The 22,141-nt window shown below is 36.6% G+C and overlaps 1 protein-coding gene and 1 long non-coding RNA gene across 13 annotated transcripts in view; one reads left to right on the top strand and one right to left on the bottom strand.

Annotated features, from left to right (window-relative positions):
• The window catches only part of LOC126872584 (uncharacterized), a 32,277-nt gene extending 28,513 nt beyond the window's left edge, over positions 1–3,764 (bottom strand). The window contains exon 1 of the long non-coding RNA XR_007692067.1: positions 2,313–3,764. This is a non-coding gene — a long non-coding RNA (uncharacterized LOC126872584). The remainder of the gene's footprint in view (positions 1–2,312) is intronic.
• LOC126871333 (titin) overlaps positions 1–22,141 on the top strand; it is a 147,873-nt gene that overhangs the window by 19,006 nt on the left and 106,726 nt on the right. For all 12 annotated transcript variants that reach the window (XR_007691624.1, XM_050630050.1, XM_050630082.1 and 9 more), the window contains 14 exons: positions 13,053–13,095; positions 13,783–14,057; positions 14,590–14,804; positions 14,975–15,196; positions 15,795–16,132; positions 16,703–17,051; positions 17,396–17,634; positions 17,893–18,122; positions 18,329–18,472; positions 18,596–18,853; positions 19,071–19,214; positions 19,309–19,581; positions 20,224–20,769; positions 21,435–21,912. Coding sequence is in view for 11 of the 12 variants with exons in the window: in XM_050630050.1 (XP_050486007.1) it covers positions 13,053–13,095; positions 13,783–14,057; positions 14,590–14,804; positions 14,975–15,196; positions 15,795–16,132; positions 16,703–17,051; positions 17,396–17,634; positions 17,893–18,122; positions 18,329–18,472; positions 18,596–18,853; positions 19,071–19,214; positions 19,309–19,581; positions 20,224–20,769; positions 21,435–21,912 (3,754 nt within the window). In the remaining variant the exon portion in view is untranslated. The remainder of the gene's footprint in view (positions 1–13,052; positions 13,096–13,782; positions 14,058–14,589; positions 14,805–14,974; positions 15,197–15,794; positions 16,133–16,702; positions 17,052–17,395; positions 17,635–17,892; positions 18,123–18,328; positions 18,473–18,595; positions 18,854–19,070; positions 19,215–19,308; positions 19,582–20,223; positions 20,770–21,434; positions 21,913–22,141) is intronic.

Here is a 22,141-nt window from a genome sequence, read left to right as displayed (position 1 = left end):
TATAAATTCCCAGAGAGATAGCATTTTCCAACATTTAACAATCTTCCACAAAAGAAACAAAGTTACGTTATTTTACATCTCGTTTCTCAAACAAAATCTTTCCATTTCATTTGCTTTACTTGTTACGACACGGTATCGTCAGATTTCCATTAAAACACCAAAATTTTGATGCTATCCGTGTCAATAATAAATCTCGCGCTAGCTATGTTGCTAACTCGAATATCGATAGCAATGTCCTTCGTTTCGACAAACTTGTCCCAAAAAAGATTTTCCACGGCAATACAACAGTAAGCTGATTTCCCGTAAATTCTTGGAACTCGCGTTTCTACGAAATACGCAGCGATTCGGAACTTTTGCCGAGTAGTGTACACTTCCTGTCAAGACGAAAATATTGCTCGCATTATTCCAACAACCCTAACACGGTGCAGCAGTCTCGCTTTGAACCCTCGAACTGCAAATACGAGCGCTGACGCACGTTGTTGGAAAGGAGTTGACAGGCCGGCAACAAAACGTCAACGAAACTTCCCTCAAAGGATACGAAACCGTACGGAACCTGCCCTTCGCGTTTCCAACTCTTTCGAAACATTCTCCAACCTAAATTACACGCAGCCTGAGAGTCTCGAACGAGGATCGTTATTCTAAGCAACGGATAATTGATGGAACGTGTCTCGGTGAAATGGCAATTTACGCGAGTTCCAAGGTACACAAGGTTGGAGGCGTTCCAATATGGGGGATGAAAATACCGTTGCGTTGCTGTTACGTTTGTGTTTATTGCGCGATCCCATGCGAAAATCGAGAAGTTGCCAGATACAAGAGGGGAAAAAGGAAAGGAAGGAGGAATTAAGGTTTGTTTTGCACCGAGGGACAAAAGAATAAAGCGGTGGAAGGGTTTTGGAACGTGTTTGTCGTTCCCCATGAATCACTTGGCCGAAATAAGTCCTGGTCGCCTCGCACTCCGAATATTTTCGTCGGTTTAATCACCGCAATAGAAGCATTAATGCCCACTTCTTTCCAATACGCCCACGATCCTCGACCTTGCTTTTGCCTGTACCGCTCGAACAATAGATTCGTGGCTACTGTCGCTTTCTAAATTGAAGATTCGTGTTTCGATGCGATCGATGGTTCTGATTGGGGAAAGCTTTTAATATCATTCGTGTGATTTTTTTTGTGCTAGGAGATTTTGTATATTTTCTCGTTAGTTGGAAGAAATAGTTGTTCTTTTTTTTTCTTTTTTTGTAAGTAGGTCAAGTTGTTAACGATGTTGGTGAAGAGCTTTAAACGTCTTTTTTTATTTTTCGAATAGGATTTCTTTATTCGCGAGTCTCCTATTTCTTTCGCTTGCTGTTCCACTTCGATGAACATGAAGTATACGATATATGCATCTGCAAGGATTAAAATCGATCTATTCGTGGCTGATTTTATGATCGTAGAGATTTCTTTTGTTACAGAATAGTTCGGTTAATGGGTTGAAAGATTCGAGCGCAAGAACGAAATCTGTTGATTTAAAATTGATCGAAAATGTGATATGATTTAATTGTTCTTTTAACACAGTCGATGAGTGTCAACGTTGTTATATAACTTCGTCATTCGTTTATTTCTAGTCTAAGTACACTAACGATAAGTGGCCAACGACTTATGAATTATACACTAGTGTAGATATTGCATCGTAGCGTATATACCGTGAAATATTTTCTGGATATCAGGAATTTATAACGAAGGTCGTAAAGCATATAAAAATCAAAAGTAATAATTTAGAAGATGATAATAAATTTGGACTAATAAGAAACGACAGAAATTTATTCCATCGTGAATTTACATATACAGAGTGCTTCAAAATAAGTGCTACTTGAAATTCCTTCGTATTAAATACGTGCTAAAGCCATAAAATTTATTCCACTTTTCCTCTAAATTACAATTCCTAGACTATTTATCCAAATGAATTACGTATACTCGGGAAAAATCTTAATCTCTTTGCATTCCATTTTACCAAGCTCTATCATTTTATTAAACGTTTCCTGTTACACATTTTATTAAAACAGATACGTAATTTCATTCCAGAAATAACGAATTTGCCTATGAAACTAAAAATAATAAACATACATGCACACATATAAATATACTTGTATACAACATAATTTCTAATACAAAAATCAAGACAAACATTGCACGTTGAATTACGTTCACGTAATATACGAAACGAACATCATTTCAGATGACGTATATTTTAAACTTTAAGCTACATGCATAATCCTATACATTCGTGAAATTTTATCTCTAAATTGAACGATATTTCATGTAACACTCCTACGTACCTTTTTCTCGGACGCGATTGTGAGAAACGTCTCGCGTAGAGGGGAAGATGGTGAACGAGCGTGCGCGCGTTTGATGTAAGAATTTTCAAGTGGCTGCGCATTTCTTCCGCCGGTCACGCGGCAGGAACAACCGTAAAGAAAGTAACGTAATTTTCCACGAGTCACGGTTATAGTCACGACTATGAATTTAAATACGTACGGTTTACGGCGTTCGAAACAGTTCCGCCGCAATACCTTTGCCAACTGCGCCTTCATCGTTTAATAGAAATCATAGCTATCGACGATATTCGCTGACTTGTACACGTCGTTTTCCTTAGGACGTAACTAACGTTAAGCGCGTTAATCGCGCATTATTTAACTGTGAGATGGTTTCGCGAAGCCGCGATATACAAAGGCGAACATTTATTATTCGATTACGTTCGCATTAATGAATCTTCTGAATAGACTTGATCGAATGAATTTCCGTACGCACGATATGGAAAAGAATTGAAATTGGAAATTACCTTGATAAAGTTTCGTTCGAGTACACCTGTTAATAGTTAAATTATAGCGTTTGGACAATGAAATATTAACGAAGGTAATTTTCTTTGCGTTATTATTCAGAATATAAATAGAGTACTAGGCTATACTGTTATTATTTTCTTTGGAAAATACGTAAGTTAATTTTAACTATTTTCTGATGTAACACAGTGCCAAAATATAATATCGAGATATTTATACGTAATTTATTTTTAACGATTCTCGGTTGAAAAAACTGATGTTCGAATGGGAAATGAATTTTGTCGTGAGCATTAGGTTTACAAAATATTCCGTGCTCTTAATTTTATATTCTCATGAATGAAACGCGTCCTCCATTTCCGAGGATTGAAATATCCGATCGAGTAATTGCTGTTCTTTTTGAATTTCGAACTTCTTACGTCCACTTAGGTACATGACGTGTGTCTTGATAGGAAGCCAAAAATGTGAGCGAAAAATCTCTCATACCACTTCTCACATACTGCATCTCTATCGAGTTAAAATGCAAAGTGAAGAGTCAAGCCCACAATTCATCCGTTGCGTTTGTCTATTATTTTTACGACTATTTTTTAAATTGTATCAAAATGCCCAATGATACGTTACTTTTATAAAAACTAGATTAAACGACATTGCATAAAATATCATAATAAATATCGTACAGATATAAAAAAATATCTGAATTTGAAAAAAAGAAAATAGAATATTTCTCCATGATACTAAGAGCATAAAATTTCTATTTGCATGTAACAAAATTTGTCTTTATGGAATCAAAACTACGATCCCCATTGCATATGCAATTCCATATTATAAGAGCTAATCACACAAAGGGCTGATATCTAAGTCACAATTCGATATTATACGAAAAGGGGTTGACACCTAAATCGTAGTTCTAAAATCATTTGAATTAAATTAAAAAATTCGTCGAATGTAGCGAAATTTAAGCGGAGGTGTCGATAAAAGATCTGACGATAATTTTCGAACAACGCGAAACGTTCGGAATTCGCACGGCAAATATGAAAGTTGCGTAACGAGAAAACGAGACGCGTCGCATCGACTCGTTTTCGACGAGCACGAGCTGTCCTGGCAGATTTCGCCGAAAGTCTGGTTGACTCGTCTCACGCTCGTTGGTGTCCAGCAATTTTTCGACCGTCTAAATTTTATCAGAAGGTCGATAAGTTTCAGCTGTCTCATTTTCGTGGCCGATGAAAAGTAGCTCGAACTCCACTTCCAAACCAAAAATATCGGACGTGTATAACTTTGCGGCTGATTCACGATCGTAACGATGCTCGAGCGTTTAACGAGAGAGATTCTTGAGAGCTTTACGGATGCAATTACCGCTTGGCAAGGGCACGAAGACAATTAGTTGGGTTTATAAACGTGTTGACGTGAAACGGCGCATCATTGCCATAACAATTCTTCGACCTTTCTTTCGTCGTAAATACGATTTCTTGGATGATTGAGGATGACGAGCTTACGAGTATCAGATCGAAAAGGCTGACATCTACGTCTCGATCTCAACAAACCTCCAAATATTTACAGTTCGTAATTACCGATAAGAAAAAGCAGTTGCTGAACAGATGACGTTGTTGACGTTGTCCTTGCGAATTTCTTTTTAATTCGAGTAGGAACACATATTTATTATGAAGAGTATTTGTAATTTTTGATGATTAACGAACGTACTAAGGTTCAGCTGATTTGCTTGTTTACCAAAATTAGCTACGAATTAGTAATAGTATGTTGTATAAATTGGAGTATTTGTTAGTAAGTTTTTGATAATTGGAGGCAATCCTTTCATATTTTGATGCGGAAAAAATAGGCATTTGTATATAAAAAGTTTCATAAAGATAAGAAAATGTTGCATTGTAATTTTTGCATTAATCATTGTGTGTAACCCAACGAGACTTTTTCAAGATCTTCGAATCACGAGCAGTCGTGGCTTCGTTTCCCTTAATCATCATCCGTAACAAATTCTGGCTCAGCCATTTCGAGATCCTGCGAACATCTCCAATTCGTTTAAGCAATAAAAATTTATTTTCCAAATCGTCCTAAATTTCTCATGAATTATCACCTGCAACGGATTTTGGATCGATCTTTTTAACGCTCGGTGAAAATTCTCCAAAAACCTCGGATATTAAAAAGCTACGATTTAAAATGACTTTTAATTATTAACCCCAATAACGCTAAAACCATCAATAATCCTCGAGCAACAGCAATGTCCGCGATATACTGCGTGTTCGTGGCTTCTAAAAATTTGCTAAATTGCTCTGTCCCAGAGCAATGTCAACGGACGGATAATCTTTCCTTTATTGTTCCTTCAATGCACTCGACATTGACTCGTGGTGTGCCAACACAGACATCTGTCTATCTCGCATAGTCGAATTCGAAGAGTGCCAACGGCGGTATCATGTTTAAAAAGAATACAGGTCGCGCGTGGGACGCACGAAATTGCATACGAAAAGCTCCCGACGATGCTAAGAAATTCGTAATCGATGAAAGCCGTGACAAAGTCAGCTGTTGATGACGAGATGCTAAATCATCGTTATTAATAAAGCGGCACCTAAGGTCTTCGCGTAACGCCAAGTTACAATCGGCGAAACGTCGCAAATGAAGCCGTTCCGATCGTTAATTTCGAACAGTTACCGATCCATTAACGAATCGATGAGACGCAGCTTGTTTAATAAATATGGCGAAACGCTTGGTTGCATACGCTTTGCGAGATTTATTTATATCGCGTTCACGAAGACGGGAGAACGGGACTAATTAAACCTTACTTTACTTTCGACTAAAAAGGAAGTCATTTGTATGATTCGTTTTGGATACCAGAGAACATTTTAACGAGAAATAAAATTTACACTTGGGTTGAATTCAAATTTTATATAATCGATGGATATTCGGCATACGAGTTCTTTCATATTGGTTGCATTGATTGTTGTATAAATTCATTTCGATTAGTATACCGTGTGTAGTTATACCGTTTTGGTTACCAGAGGACATTTTAACAAGAAATAAAATTTAATTTGGATTCAATTCAAATTTTATATAATCGATGGATATTCGGCATACGAGTTCTTTCATATTGGTTGCATTGATTGTTGTATAAATTCATTTCGATTAGTATACTGTGTGTAGTTATACCGTTTTGGTTACCAGCGAAGGTTTTAACGAGGAATAAAATTTAACTTGGATTAAATTCAAATTTTATATAATCGATGGATATTCGGCATACGAGTTCTTTCATATTGGTTGCATTGATTGTTGTATAAATTCATTTCGATTAGTATACCGTATGTAGTTACACCGTAATGAGAGTAATGTAGAATCTAGAAAAAGTTTCAGCGAGTTGTAGAATATCCAACTTGAATGAACTGATTTATTCGTTTCATGTACGATGTTAAATTCATGGATTTATTTATGCTTGAGTTTTAGATTAGGTCACAGATGATGTTAAGATAAATATATATATATATTTATATATTAATAGGTTACAATTAGCAACTAAGTCGGATGTTTATTACGATGCTTCAAGTTCGATTTCTCTCTAGTTTCTATCTAAAAATTTGATTTTGATACTGCTAATTAGAGATTAATCTAACAGACACTAAAATGAATTCAAATATATTCTGACACCTTTACTCGAGTGAACTACATTTTTATTACAGCCGTATAATTTACATTCATATACATATTCTCTTTGTGCTTAGGTTTTTTAACTAGCTCGTTAAGATCAAAATAATAATAAACAATGTCTTGTAAAGTGTTTTTCTATAGTGCAAACCAATTTTACTGATTTAACTAAGCATCTGTATAATTAGCAGCCTAGAAGTTAATGCGCCCATCCAGATGTCAATTAATCAGCCACGTCACTTCCTGCTAACTGTAACTGCTTAAAGAGATCGCACCTACCTAAGAATAACTACTTAATAGCGTAAAACGCATAGATATCTGCATACGAGTACTTACATAGAAGTATGTACTTTGATCAAACGTCAAATCTAAGATTAACGTTTAAAAAAGAACTCTTTCCCTTCGCCCATTTCTATTATATTTTCAATTAAATATGATATTAAGTTTCAACGTAAATACGAATCAGGGCACAAAAGTTGCTAGAGGAAAAATATTCGTTTCGTATTAAATGTATATCAAACGGATCAGCCCTTAAAAAATCCCTTTTTTACTAACTAACTTGATACACAGATATATACATCGGTTTAAGAGTTTAGTCGTTACAAAAAACCTTCTCTTTCACCTATTTACAATTTTTTGTATCAAGCATGACCTACATAGTACGTTGAATATACATAAAATGTAAACTGGACCTTTAAAAAATTGCTCTTCCTCCATCAAAATATTAGAAAATAATTTGCATAATGATCTAACCATGTTCGAACCTCGGCGGATCAGCTTCTAAAAAAATCATTCTCTTCACCTACGTACCTGAATAACACGCATGGTCACTTGCCCAACAAGAGCGAAACCTCGGCAAACCGAAGCTAAGCGAAGAACCGAGGCTCTTCCTACCATTCAAAAGAACAGCATCGCCCCTCGAAATCAGCTGATCGAGACGTCAGCGGCTGTCAGTCGAGGTCGTAAACAATAACCTGACCCAACAATCGATCAGTCAACCGAGGAACAGGCAGAAAATGTACATCCACCACCATCAACCTACATCGACCATGAACGAAAAACACCAAAAGTAACCCTCGAATATCCCACCATGTTAAACATTCATCGAAACCATAGGAGTCTTTTCATCGAGCAAATTCACTCCACCCACGTTTCACTGTCGTTTGCAATAAACATTTATAAATATTTTCAAAGACAGAGAGACTGTCCAACCGCTAAGAAAGAGAGAAAGATGCTCAACTATAAGGACAAGGAGGGTTAGAAGGGGCGGGATAACAACGTTTGGAGCTGTTTTATTTTGGTCAGTGACTGGCTTTGCGTAACGTCCACGGCGATTGGTCGAGGTGCATGTAGTCCGGCCGGTGGAGACGCGTCGCGGCGCTGGGCGCCGCGCAAAGATAGTTGCTCCTAAAATGGCTCACGGTAACGCGATCCCCATCTGGATGCAAAAATAGGATCCCGCGGTTATCCGACCACGTTACGTCCTTCTCTCTCTCTCTCTCTCTCTCTCTCTCTCTCATTCTCGCTTCTTCGTGCGTTTCTTTCTGTTTTCGTCTGTCTTTGTCCCTCTCTCGCCCCCATCTTCCCTGTCTCAAACGAGAATGGTACCGATCTTTCTTTTCTTCAGCGTCTCTTCGTTTTTATCTGCGTTAAACGCATATACGTATGTACGTGTTTGTTTATAAAGCTGGAGATGATTGTTGGTACCTTGAATTAATTTGCAATAATTTTGATAATTGGTGACAGAGATGCGGAGGAATTTTATCTTGTCTGGTATTTTCGGTGATAAGGAAATGTTAGGCTGATGATGTGTTCATCATTTCGGTAGAATCGAGAGCTGATGAATAATAACAGGGGCAGAAACGTGGTTAAAAGAATGGAAGCTACGTAGAGATTTGTTTGCATTTTTTAATATTATGGGATTTATGAATATCTTGGCGTACGTCTTTGCACGTCCAGATTTCTCATAAATATCATCTAAATGTTTGATTACAATGAAATTTTGTGTTTAACAATACTTAAATGATATTTAATAGTACCTTTAATATCAATCATAGGTCTGATTAAAACCTAGTAGTTGTATTAGGTTGTCCGAAAAGTTTCTCTCGTTTCATAAGCTGATGAAGAACAACTTCTATTTTATATTATTTTATTGAATTAAATATGATCTATTTCATTCTATTTTTATTATTACGTTCGTGCATAATTCAATAAACTAATATAAAACAAAAAACATTGTGCGTCTATTATTTCCTTATAAAACGAAAGAAACTTTCCGCACAATCTAATATTAATCCTCAATCGTATCGTTAATCGCATAGTTAACCCTGAAGAGATTATCTAAATTACTCGATCTCTATCACATAAAACATGAAATATAAATTGAAGTTAAATAGCCGCAAATCAAACAACCCAAGTCAATTCAAACTTTTGATTTTAATCCATGTTAATTCAAATTAATGAAATTAGTTTGATTTTAGTCGTTCGTAACCGAACGAGGAATGTAAAAATTCTATTAGAAATTAATATTAACATTGAGAGTATTATTTCGTTAAATCTGGTCTCCCAAGACTTTTGACCGAGAACGTACTTCGCATACGTGAACTTATAACTCCTCCTAGCAAGGTTATGAATGGCTCCTTGTGAAACGCACGCGTTGATGGATTTCAGGTTGCATATTTTTATTTCGTCTCCAGACGATCGATTTGCATACTCTGGGTGGCGTGAGTTACGAAGTCACATTTTCTCGTGACTCAGAGAACCCGTGTTAGTAGCTTAACTTGAATTCTTAATAAATGTGTGCTTGTTCGTTCATTAAACGACAATAGGACCATATCTTCAGATGATATTGAATGTAGGGAGCCCAACAGAGAAAGAATCGATGTGGTTTAATTGTTAAATCTGTAGTCCATTGCCATTTTACGTTCAAAAAGAGTGAACATCTCCGAATAATCTGTGAATGAATAGAAGCGGCTTGAAATGCTTGCTAGACTGCTCGATAGATACTTTTATCGAATAAAATTACAAAATGTTCGACCTATAAAATAAAAGATCGAACGATCAACTGATCAGCTAAGAAAATTATCTTCAGAAGTTGGAAAGTAGAGAAAAATAAGGAGATGTCAGAAGCATTATTTTTTCCAATTTTCATAGAATTCTTTATGGTATTTTCTTGCAACAAATAAATATATAGCAGCAAATAATTTGTTCCTCTGAAACATTAAACGTAATCATGTAGCTGAGTGATAAAATTAAAAAATCGAAAAGAGTTGATCAGTCCGTCTGCCGATTCTTCGTTCGATCGATGGTTCTATGTTTTTTTAAAGATTATTAGTCATCTCTTGGAACTCTACAGTTGATAGAACAAACATGGATTCGTTATCTTTCGTGTTTTTTAATACCAGGTGCTCCAAGTCCCTATTCTACCTTGACATTCTGACGCTATTCCTTCACGTAATGTCTGTCGATCTTTATCAAATTACAATATCAAAAATGTCATCTACTTCCAAACGAGACTGTGTTAAATACAAACATCATTTCACCCGGACGTATATTTTCGCTCTAAGGTATCTACAACGTCACTGAAATGTGTAAATTAACGGGAAGAACTTAACCCTAATTTTATTATTAATTATTATTAAGATCTCATTCTAGCTTGATGGTAAAGAACTGTTAAATATCGAAACGATTCCATCCACAGTTATTAACACTAGAACTACCGATAGTTAACACGAAGCTATTTCTACCAAAACCAGTGAAAATGACTGGTCTTTAAAAAATACGTAATAATAGAATATTTGTATATTTATTGATTTATTACTTTCCTACAAAAGTAATTCCACGTTATGTAGTACATTTTTGGTATTGTTAATCCATCTGGGACAATGATCCCTAAACGAGGGTTCACACATCTATAAAAATGTAGAACCAGTCATTTTGATTGATGTGGTATTTCTAGTGTTAGCATCTAGCGATCGATCCGGAATTTTCCTGATAACTGATATCATCATGTCGAATGATACGCGGTAAAAATTGTAAAAACGCGTGGCAAGTTGTATAAAACGAGAAAACTGGTTAATTGGAGTTCGATAAACAGATTGCAGGACCCTCCTACACTTTGACAAGTACCGGTCATTTTCACTGGTATTGGTACAAGTAACCTTGATACAAAATTATTTTCAGTTTGAATACGTAAAAAATAAAATAAAATTCATTATATTATTCTTCTGGTTATCGTTGCGAAAGTCATTACATCATTGCGGAAATAAATGTAACATGAAGTAGGAATTTTAATATAAAATGGTAGAACCAGACAATTTGACTGGTGTGGTAGTTCTAATATTAATTTTGTAATTGCAATTTAGCTTTTAAAAATCAGCCATCTCACGTCATTATACCATATATCCCACTGCACATTCTCATAATGAAAAATCCTACACGTTAATCCTAATAACGAAAAATACGAAATCGACGCGGGTATTTTTATTTAGAACGTTGCATTTAAATTATATCGTATAAAAGAAAATTGAACAACTGTACGATTACTCTCCGGTAACAGCGAATATTTCTAAAGACAAATTCTACTGTGAACAGCAAACGTTGGTGATATCTCGCAGTAATAAATATAATAACGAAATATTAGAAAGAAAAACAATTTGCAGCGAAAATACGCGCAACGTCGCGTCTCCGCGCTTTCTCACAAGCTTCTTCCCTTTTCTCGAATTTATTGCGCGATGCATCTCGCTTAAACATGGTTCGAATTTCTGAACGATCGCGTCACCGCTTCTAGAATCCACTCGGGTGCTTTAACCGTGATAACGAAAGTGGTTTAAGCGGCGGTCGTCGAGATTGTTGTCGGAAGTTTATTTTCGTCGCGTTCCCGTCTAGCTGCTGTCAATTAATTTCCTGTAGCTGGCGCCCGTTTAATCGTCGGACGCATTGCCCGCGTAATTTCGATCGAAAGAGTCCTTTAGCTCGCGAGAGTTGGACGATGCTGGTTAGTAAAAAGAGAAGACGCGAAATTACGAGGTCAGAAAAGCGATCCTTTATTTTTCCTCGCGCGTTTGCTGGTGAAATGGCGCAGATGTTGCCGATGATTCAGACGCTTTCCAGCTCGTGAAACGATGAAATTACTTAATCCAGGAATTGGCGAACGAATAACTAACAGTGTGTCATAATGACGGTTGTATACAAAACGGTTTCGTGTTATAAATACGGATTTTTAGTGGAAACCGTTAGAGAAATTTTAGGTTGCGCGGATATAAAGTATTTTTATGTGAAAAAGTAGGACGTGGGGTTGGAAAATATCGAATTTTATGCTGTTAGCTGATTTATTTCCGTAGTACCATTTTTTATGTACGATGCTTTTTCCATGTCGATTTATTATAACAATATTCTTCGACAGATTTTACTGTTTTATTACGTCGAAGAATTAAGTAGATTTAATGCTGTATAGAGAGACTGGAAAATTTTCCAGTCCAATCCAGTCCAATTTCTCTCCTTTCAATTTTTACTTTTCTCGAAGAAAGATTAAAACGTTTGTCTTAATACGATGTAGGTTTTCCTATATCGAAGAAATAAGAAAATATGATCTTCCGTAAAAAGATCGAGACTCCTTTCTCGACTTCTTTCTCTCTGGATTTTTACTTTTATTGAAAAGAGTTAAAAAAGTTGGATATGTTACCATGTACATGTTATAATAATACAGACATTGATGTGTACAACAGAATTTAAATTGTTTTTTAGATTTTCTGGATATTCAAAAAGTCAAAGAAACCACGCTTGAAAGTAATTGTTTCGTCTTGTCCATGGAGGACTAGAATTGTTTATCTCTATGATTTTCAAAATTACGTTTCTATCCAATTTTGTCGAGTTTAGCTGATTCAACTGTAACTGGATAGATTTGTAGAGAATTCTAAAAATTCCATAAGATAATACCGTTACACTCGATGGCAACACTTGAACAAATATTTCTATTTATCTCGCGCGACACAATTAGAAATTTCAAGAAGCATCGAATACGTTTAAAATAAAAGATATGACGATAAAAGTGTTATATTATTCGCATTGTTTCAAAAATTACTCGCTTGAGAAGAGTTGAACACGAAATGTCAAAAGTAATGTAAATACGCTTACGGGTCACAAGTATTTCGCGTCAACGGGGCCCCGTGCTTAATTAGCAAATTGACTTAATTGCACCGAGTTCCAGTGTAGATAAGTCTGTAAAAAAGGTGCACGGTCGGCATTGCGCGTGACGGCGACAGAGAAGAAAACGGCGTCAACGCAACGGTTCGTTTCCTCGGCTCGTTCTGGCCCAGTTAGGGGGAACGAGAAGGAAATACACCACTAGCAAGCATCCCATAAACAGAAATAAAAGTGACCAACGCGGAGAAAAACTAGGCGAAAGCTTCGTAATGCATTTTTCTTTCGTTCGAAAGATCGACGACGAGATTATTTAATGACGTATACGTAGGAAAGAAAATTGAAAATAAAACTGCTGTTTATAAAATCGATCGAACTAACGTTAACATTATGTTAACCTTTTATTTTTACGCGAAGATGTACGCAGGATTCATATGTTGTTTCTTTTGTTGCTTATAGTTCAAGGGGAGATTGTGATGCAGACGACGCCCACGGTACCAACGTAAGTAGTTTCCCATTTATTTGAAAAAATATTTCTCCTTCCATCGAGAAGTCACTTCAGGCTATCTCATTTAGGATATTTCAGAATTATTGACAATTGATATCGTTTTAAGAATTGTAAAAGATTCGGGTAATTAAATTGGAATTATCCCATTTCGAGTAAATTGAATCATTCGTGTAGATTCATGTGATTTTCTAATTCCTTTATGGTTCCAAAAAGCTTGAAAATATTCGAAATTTTTAAAGAAATTCTACAAATTAAATACCAATCGATGTTTCTGTTATATTGTCCGAAAAGTGTCTTTCTTCCGCAAACGTGTTTTTTACAACAGTGCACCTTCATACAAACGTGAAACCAAGTCTGTGAAATGTTTGTCTCAACAGAACAAGATGGATCGTACGTAATTCGACAAAATAATATAAAACAACAAAATTATTTCCTTATAAAACGAAAGAAACTTTTCGGACAACCTACTATAACGCAATTATCGTTCAAGTCAAATGTTGAAGTCTTTGAATAGTCGTTGAAAAATGTTTGAAGTCTTCAGGAATAAAAATAAATTCAAAGATTTTGTGGCGACGAATGTTAGAAATTGAAGAATTTGCCAGAATTTGATTTAATGTTACGCGACAATTAATAGACATGGAATTTAAATTAAAATTCAATTTCTCATAATTCTCGTTACAGATTTACCGGCAGACCCGGCGATCCATCGCCGCCGGTCTTCGAACAGATCTTTAAGAACGCCAGATTCGCGCAGGGTGGAAACGCGATTTTCGAGGGACGCGTCCGAGGAAATCCAAAGCCCACGGTATCCTGGACGCACAAGGGTGCGCCGTTGTTGGAATCATGGAAAATTCGAATGTCTTACGACGAGAAGACCGGAGCGGTCACGCTTCAAATTAACCAAATTGGTCCTGGGGACGAGGGCGAATACACGTGCAGTGCTAAAAATCAATACGGTGAGGCTGTTTCTCGAATATCTTCAACGTACAATTTTGTTCTAGTCGATGTATAGCTCGTATTAAAAAATCAGTGTTCCAACTAATTAAAGAGTTTCACCTGCTCTTTTCCACTAGAGTGCTTGTTAAATTATTTTGAAATATAGATACGTAGACTAAAACTGGATAGAATTAAATTGCCATTTCGTACTGAAGAGAGTTTTACCTCGATTATATAGTAGATCGCAATCATAAACGTTTATTAGAGTTTTATAATTGAAATTTCCATTACGTATGCCGAGTGCAAGTCTATAAAAACAAACATTCCATTAAGTTCTGATTTTATCCGTAAATAAGAAGAAGGAAGATACTTTCTACGATTACATGATTTATATTAACATTTTCTATGCCGCTTGGAGTTAGCCAGTGATACGCGTTAACTCTTCATTCTGCGAATAAATGAATATAAAAATATTCTTTGAGAAATTATTCATTGAATAAATAGAAATAAAATTAAAACATTATAACACCATATTTTTCTTTTTCGTTTTAGGCGAAGCAATCTGCTCCGTTTACATTCAACCAGAAGGATTTGGACCTCCACAACAACAACAGATGGGTTTCAGGAAGGAATACGCTCAGACCTTCCAGTCCACCGAACAGAAGTCTCAAACAGGAACACAAAGCGTTCAACAACGCAGTTATCAACAAACGATCGATAAACGAAGCTACGTTAACGGAACTTCCATCAGCATCGAAGATTTCAAGGTTGCTATTTTATCCATTTATTCAAGGACAGATATATATATCTACGAAGAAACATAAGAACAAAAAATATGCATAAGAAACAAATATACATACAGAAGAAATTTATCTCTTGGGAACTTTTTTTTTTGATTTATGGTTGAACGAAAGATAATAGTGTGACTAATTTGCAGGTGGACACTTTCGAATACAGACTGCTGCGGGAAACGGAGTTTCGAGAGTCGATTACTCGTCGTTTCGTGGGCGAATCCGACGTGCAGATTTCGACGGTGGTAGATCGTAGTCTGGGACCGGTTGCACCTCCGCAAATCACGCAGAAGCCCAGAAACTCGAAGCTTGTCGAGGGATCCGATGCCGTTTTCACTGCGAAGATCTCGGGCAATCCGAAACCAAGAGTAAGCTGATGACGTTTTTAATTCGTTCGTGTCTTTGAATTTTGTATTATTTAATATTTGGCATTTGGTATATTTCTCTAAAGACTTTAGTTTAGAAGTTAGTTTGGTTTAGTTTAGTTTGGTTCCTCTAAAGAACAGAATGAAAATACGTATGTATTTCGATAGATTTCGAATGAAATCGAAGAACAAAGAGAAAAACTAAACCATCGTAGGAAATAAGAGAATGGAAAGACACGAGTCAGCAGAGGATGTTTATGCGTTTATGGCAAACTGAAATGTGAAAAAATATACGGAATGCACGTAACATGCAAAAATGTACAGAACGTTTCATTATTATAATATTTAAGAAACAAAGCAAGTCTTCATTCAGGTTTTCACTCTTTAGCTTTCTAATAAAATAATAATCATACTTTAATTTTACGATATTATTATAATTTTAAATTTAAAGAATCGAAAAATTAAGTTTAATTTCTTCGCTTATTCTCGTGATATGAATTTGCATAAACGTCCTCGATCTATTCAGAAAATTATAAAGAACGATGTTGCTTAAATGTATTTACCAAAACAATTTTCTATGCAATTCCACTTTGTATTTCAGTTAACTTGGTTCAAAAACGGTCAGAGGATCCGCGAATCACAACGCGTGGAAATGAGCCACTCGAATCAGCAAGCTACCTTGAGGATCAGAGTCGCCCTGCCGGAAGACAGTGGCCATTACACTTTGCTCTCGGAAAATCCTCAGGGTTGCACCGTCAGCTCTGCATATCTGGCGATTGAGTCCAGCGATCAAGTGGATCAGGCCTATCAAGCTCCAAGAGAAACGATCAAAACTCAGCAAGTTGAAACAACTGGCGAGTCCGACTCTGGGAAAGTACTGCCGCCGAATTTCGTTCGCACGTGCACCGATCGCGATGCCACCGAAGGAAAAATGACCAGGTACGTTTCGCGTATACTTTCGAATTGTTCAATTTTTAGGAAGATACTAATTATTTTTTGGAATTTAAAAAATCTTACAACAGTGGTAGGAAAATATGTGTCTTCGACATTCGTACTATGTATATTTCTATATATCTTCGATATCGATAGTTGACGATGCAGAATTATTATCCTTTTCTATGGGTCTTTTGGTCTGTTATTGTTATTACTTTCACAATTGACACTTACTATCTTTGTGTCATTTCGTACTTTTCATTTAGTGTTGCAAGAAAAATGTTATTCATCTGACAGAAATTTAAAATCCTAAAAAGGACACTGAAGAATATTTCTACCATTGGTTAATTAACAATTGGACCAATATTTTATTATTTGCTAATAAATTAAAATATAGTACCAATTATAAAATATAGCATTCTATAAAATAAGGTAGTATTTGTTATACTGCTCTATGTTACTCTATCTTTACCTACTTTCCCCTTTTACATCCCCTTACCATTCTTCTCTACGTAGAGACAGTTCTCAAAATGAAGAAATTAAGAATCACATGGAAGAATAACACGTGACTTTCAGGTTTGACTGTCGCGTAACCGGCCGTCCGTATCCCGAGGTGACATGGTACATAAACGGTCAGCAAGTAGTCAACGATCTGACCCACAAGATCCTCGTGAACGAGTCTGGTAATAATTCATTGATGATCACGAACGTGAGCCGCGCGGACGCCGGCGTCGTGACCTGTGTCGCCAGGAACAAGGCTGGCGAAACCTCGTTCCAGTGTAACTTGAACGTGATCGAGAAAGAACAAGTTGTCGCGCCAAAATTCGTGGAACGATTCACAACAACGAATGTAAAAGAGGGAGAACCGGTTGTTTTCATGGCTCGTGCGGTTGGCACTCCTGTACCGCGTATCACCTGGCAGAAGGTGAGTTAATTAGCGTTTAAAACTTAATACACACTGGTTTTCCTGAAAGATGACATTCGAAGACTACAATTCTTCGTCGACGTCGGTTTTAAAAGATGGTTCGGTTACATTGAAATAACAATTTAAAAAAATCCTGACTTATTCTTAGAAACGAAACGAAAATTAAATTCGCCAGAAACTGAGCCTTTTTGCATCTGTAGGCGACGTTTCTTGCGATATTGTTTATGCTATGCTTCGAATAACAGTGTCGAACGTCGAATGGACGTGAAAGAAAAATAAAAAATAAAAATGAGGGAATGAGAAGGAGCGATAAAAATAAATTTTCTTGATATCTGTTAACACAGGATGGAGTGCCAATAACACCTGGACCGGATGTGCGTATTTCAACGGATGGTAGCGGAGCATCAACTTTAGATATACCCTACGCAAAAATGTCAGATGCTGCTTGGTACCAGTGCACGGCGCAGAATGTAGCTGGCTCTACCGCCACCCGAGCACGGCTCTTCGTGGAAACACCGAAAGGAGTAGCCCCCGAACCAAGACGCCTGAACTTACCCCGACCGACGAAAGTCATCGAACCAGAGTAAGTTTCCATTCTATTTGTGCAAATATTAATTGCTATTTAAACATCGTATTCGTTTAATTTCTAACACATTATATTGTTAATAATATAATTATATGATATTGGATTTCGAAATCCAACATTAAAATTTGATCAAACGAGATATTAAAATGTTATAATTTTATTTTTATGCAAACGAAAGGAAAATAGATGGTAGGGTTTTAATGAAATTTATATCTCGTTTACAAAGACTGGAGGTAACGATAAAATCGATTACAGACCAGCGCCTGGCCCCGAAGTGATTTATTTGAGACACGTGGAACGCGCCAAGCCATATTTGCCTCCACCCGAGGAAGATAGAGTTTATCCACCACCACGTTTCATCATACCATTGAAGGACGTCCATCAGATCGAGGGTGGACGAATTCACTTCGAGGCCAGAATCGAACCGGTGGGCGATCCCACCATGAGGGTAGAGTGGTACGTCAATGGACGAGCTCTCGATGCGAGTAAGTAACTCTCTTGAAATATTAATGTAACATTGAGAAGATCGCTCAATATTTCAATGTTTGAATCGTTGAATCTTCGTACGATCGGAATTCCAAACTTTTAAATTTGTCAATCTCCAAAATTTTTAAAATTCCGAAACCTCGAATCTTCGAACTTGAAATCTTTCAGTTCATCAATTTTATCGAATCATATCTATCTATTTTAGGTTCCCGTGCGACTTCTATCTTCCGATTTGGCTTCATCTCTCTCGACTTAATTAGCATCGTTCTTCAAGACAGCGGCGAATATTTATGCCGCGTCGTGAGTTCGACCGGAGTCGCCGAATCTCGAGCTACCCTCAGCGTGACACGTGAGTTTTCGTTATTTACTTAAATTTCCTATTTCTCTGTTCTCGCGATCCGGAAGCTTCCAATATTCTCTCGAGATCAGAAAATTGTGATAATGTTAAATAAAAAAAAAAATCTCATTGTAGCACGCGCAACAATCGAACAGGCTAGCCAACACCCCGACAGCCTTCAATATATTCAACAGCTCGAGGATTACAGCAAGTATCAAAGGCAGGAGAGTGTGGAGGAGATCTCTTCACAGCGGCCGGCCTTCATCCGACCACTCCAGGATCTAGGAGAGCTACAGGAAGGTCGTAACGCTCATTTTGAAGCGCAACTGACACCTGTAAGCGATCCCACGATGAAAGTGGAGTGGTACAAGGATGGCAGGCCTATCACAGCTAGTAAGTACATTTCCAATGTATCCAAATTATCAACAATACTAGGATTTCTAGGTTATTCTTAATAATTAACAATTCATTATTTAATATAATATAATTAATTATTAAGAATGTTTACATAAATTCTATTTATCTGTCTTTTTGTTATTTCTCACTACGTTTTCTCTTTTTACAAGTTTTATCAACGATCAAGATTTTAACGAATAATAATTATACCTAGGCTCAAGAATCACAACCATCTTCAACTTCGGGTACGTCTCGCTCAATATATTACACCTACGAGCTGAAGATGCCGGTTCTTATACTGTCAGAGCTGTGAACCGCTTGGGAGAGGCCGTCAGCTCCGCGTCTCTTCGTGTCTTTGGTAAATGTCGTGAAATAACATCGTCCCTATATATTGAATAATAGTATTTGAAAGAATATTTGATTACATTGTACGTGTTATTGGATCATTGTAGCACGCACAAGCGTTACTACTGATCTGGGAATCCCCGAGCAACAAAGGTATATCGAGGCTGCCGAGGAATTGGAAGCCTATCAACAGGCTATGCACCAGAAATACGTACAGCAACAGCCTGAACCGACTAGCCCACCGGAATTCAAATCTCCTATCAAGGATCAAAACAACATACGAGAAGGCGGATTTGCTCATTTCGAAGCACGTCTAGAACCAGTCGGCGATTCTGATTTGAGAGTCGAATGGCTCAAGGACGGACGCCCTGTAGAAGCAAGTAAGTAGAATCTTTTTCTATATTCTGCTGCAAAGTATACTGCATGTTGTAGTTTAATAAATCCTCTACACTTGTATACATAATATTTGGAATTATAGAATTTTTAGATCATAGAATCATGGAAAAGCATCGTAGCAATCCTAAGACTATTACAATCAGAATCTAAGATTGTGAGATTGTAAAATTAAACATCTTACGATCTTTCGATGCTAAAAATTGAAGATTCTGAAATTGGTAAAGCAATTAAATTTTAGGACAATTAAAATAGGATAAAATATTGTAGTTCTGAAATGTTGAGATGTAAGATTCGTGGCGTTTCAACGAGAAAAAATAATTACAAAGTTAGAAATTAGAAAACCGTGGAATTCTATGATCCCAAAATTTTCAATCGCGAAATCCCAAAAGTCTGGAATTCTAGAATTTTAGAACAGAAATTCAACTAAAATTACGATATCGCAAGATGTCAGAATTCTATAATTCCAAAATTCTAACACCCCGAAATCCCTAGAAATATATTGTCAGAATTTTCATGCAAAATTATAATAGGATTTTCAAATTACGAAACTCTCTAATGCCAAGTGTCAAGAAATCATGCCAACATTTCGATAATTTCAATCACACGAACGCAAATTTTTCCCTCAGGTTCACGGATCACGACATTCTTCAACTTCGGTTACGTGGCATTGACCATCAAATACGTAACGATTCACGATGTTGGTATATACACTTGCCGCGCATATAACCGCGTCGGTGAAGCACATACAACCGCTCAACTGAGCGTCATCAGCAAGAACGATGTCATCTATGACAGTCAACATCCGACCGGACTTCAGAAGATTCAAACTTTGGAAGATTCCAGCAGATATTCGCGACAAGTTCAAGAAGAAACACAAGTAACTCAAGCACCACGATTTTTGGGCAACCTGAAGGGTACTAACAAGATCGTTGAAGGTCAACGTGCACATTTCGAGGCTCGTGTGGAACCTCAGAGCGATTTAACTATGACGATCGAATGGTACCACAATGGAAAATCTATCACTGCTGCAAATAGAATTCAAACATATCACGACTTTGGATACGTGGCTATAGATATTCTTCAGGTTAGACCTGAGGACGCTGGTACTTACACTGTGGTCGCTAGAAATGCTCTTGGAGAAGCTAAACTGTCCGCCACGATGATCGTGGAGAGTAAGTTTTTGAAATTTCGTTATACATAGGTGTATCGTGAGAAACAGTAAGCAGGTCGATGTAGATAAATGTTAAAAATCGTCGTTCTACAGCGTGTTTATAAATATTCATACATTTACGATAAAATGGACGCATACTCGTTCTAGTTGCGTCTTAATGAGATTTTTCAATTCTTTGATGAAATAGTATCTTCGGTTTAGTTAGTTTGAAGTCTTCTTTCCATTTATATTATATAATTATCCATTATTTTATTTTATTTTATTAAATAAACTATCTCTAAACAATTTATTCTTATAGACTATTTTGTTCTTTTTTTCGCGTGTCTAGACGATCCAATACATTTCACGAAATAGATCGAAGATAATAAAATAGTTTTATCGCAGTGTCGAATTTGCAACAACTTTTATCTTGGATTTCGGAAAACAATCGAATCAGACAATTACTTTATTGTACTTGAAAAAAAAGAGTCAAATTTTATATCAAATTTCCAACATTAAATTTTATAATATTAGTCGTAGATTTATACAATAGTATCGTAGAATATTAGATATAGCATATATAGCAGAAGTATAGAATATTAAATATAATATATAGCAGAACTATATAGTGTCAAATATATATTCTACCAAACGCCATAATATAATCTTATTTGTTTTTAATAATAGCACGCTCAAGCGTCGATACCAGCAGTATGCATCGCACTTCCTACGAGAAGACTCAGCGTCTCGAAGAATCGAAATTCGTCGAGCCCCAATATCACATCGAGGAAATTTCAAAATCAAAGCCAATATTCGTGCAGCCATTGAGCGATCCTAAACCAGTGAGCGAGGGCAAGAACATTCATTTGGAATGTCGTTTGGAACCCATGGGCGATCCAACGATGAGAGTCGAATGGTTCCAAAATGGTCGTCCAGTTACCGTTGGCTCCAGATTTAGAACTTACTATGACTTTGGTTTCGTCGCTTTGGATATCGTGCATTCGACTATCCTCGACTCTGGCGAATATACTGTCAGAGCCACCAATCATCTTGGCACTGCTCATACCTCAGCCTGCGTCAGAGTAATCGGAAAATCCGATGTTGTTACCGAAACTCAGCACGAGCAATCGCTCGAACAGATTCAAATGCTGGAAGATTCATCGAGGTTTGTAATATTTAATGGAATTTATAGTAGAACTGTAAAATGAGGTATGAAATTTTTGCTTTTACGAGAGCTAAAAATATGTAGATATTTTTGGCGAATTTAACGTTCTCTTTTAATGGAACGAAGATAGGTCTGTATATATACGAGTGTTTATTTATTTTCGTCCTAACAGTTTAAATATAATTTAGTCCATCTGTATTGGTATATTTCAATTTGTATTATGTGTAGA

This window comes from Bombus huntii, chromosome 1 (assembly GCF_024542735.1).
Source record: "Bombus huntii isolate Logan2020A chromosome 1, iyBomHunt1.1, whole genome shotgun sequence".
NCBI classification, from domain to species: Eukaryota; Metazoa; Arthropoda; class Insecta; order Hymenoptera; family Apidae; genus Bombus; species Bombus huntii.
This window is presented reverse-complemented; position numbering and strand designations above follow the sequence as displayed.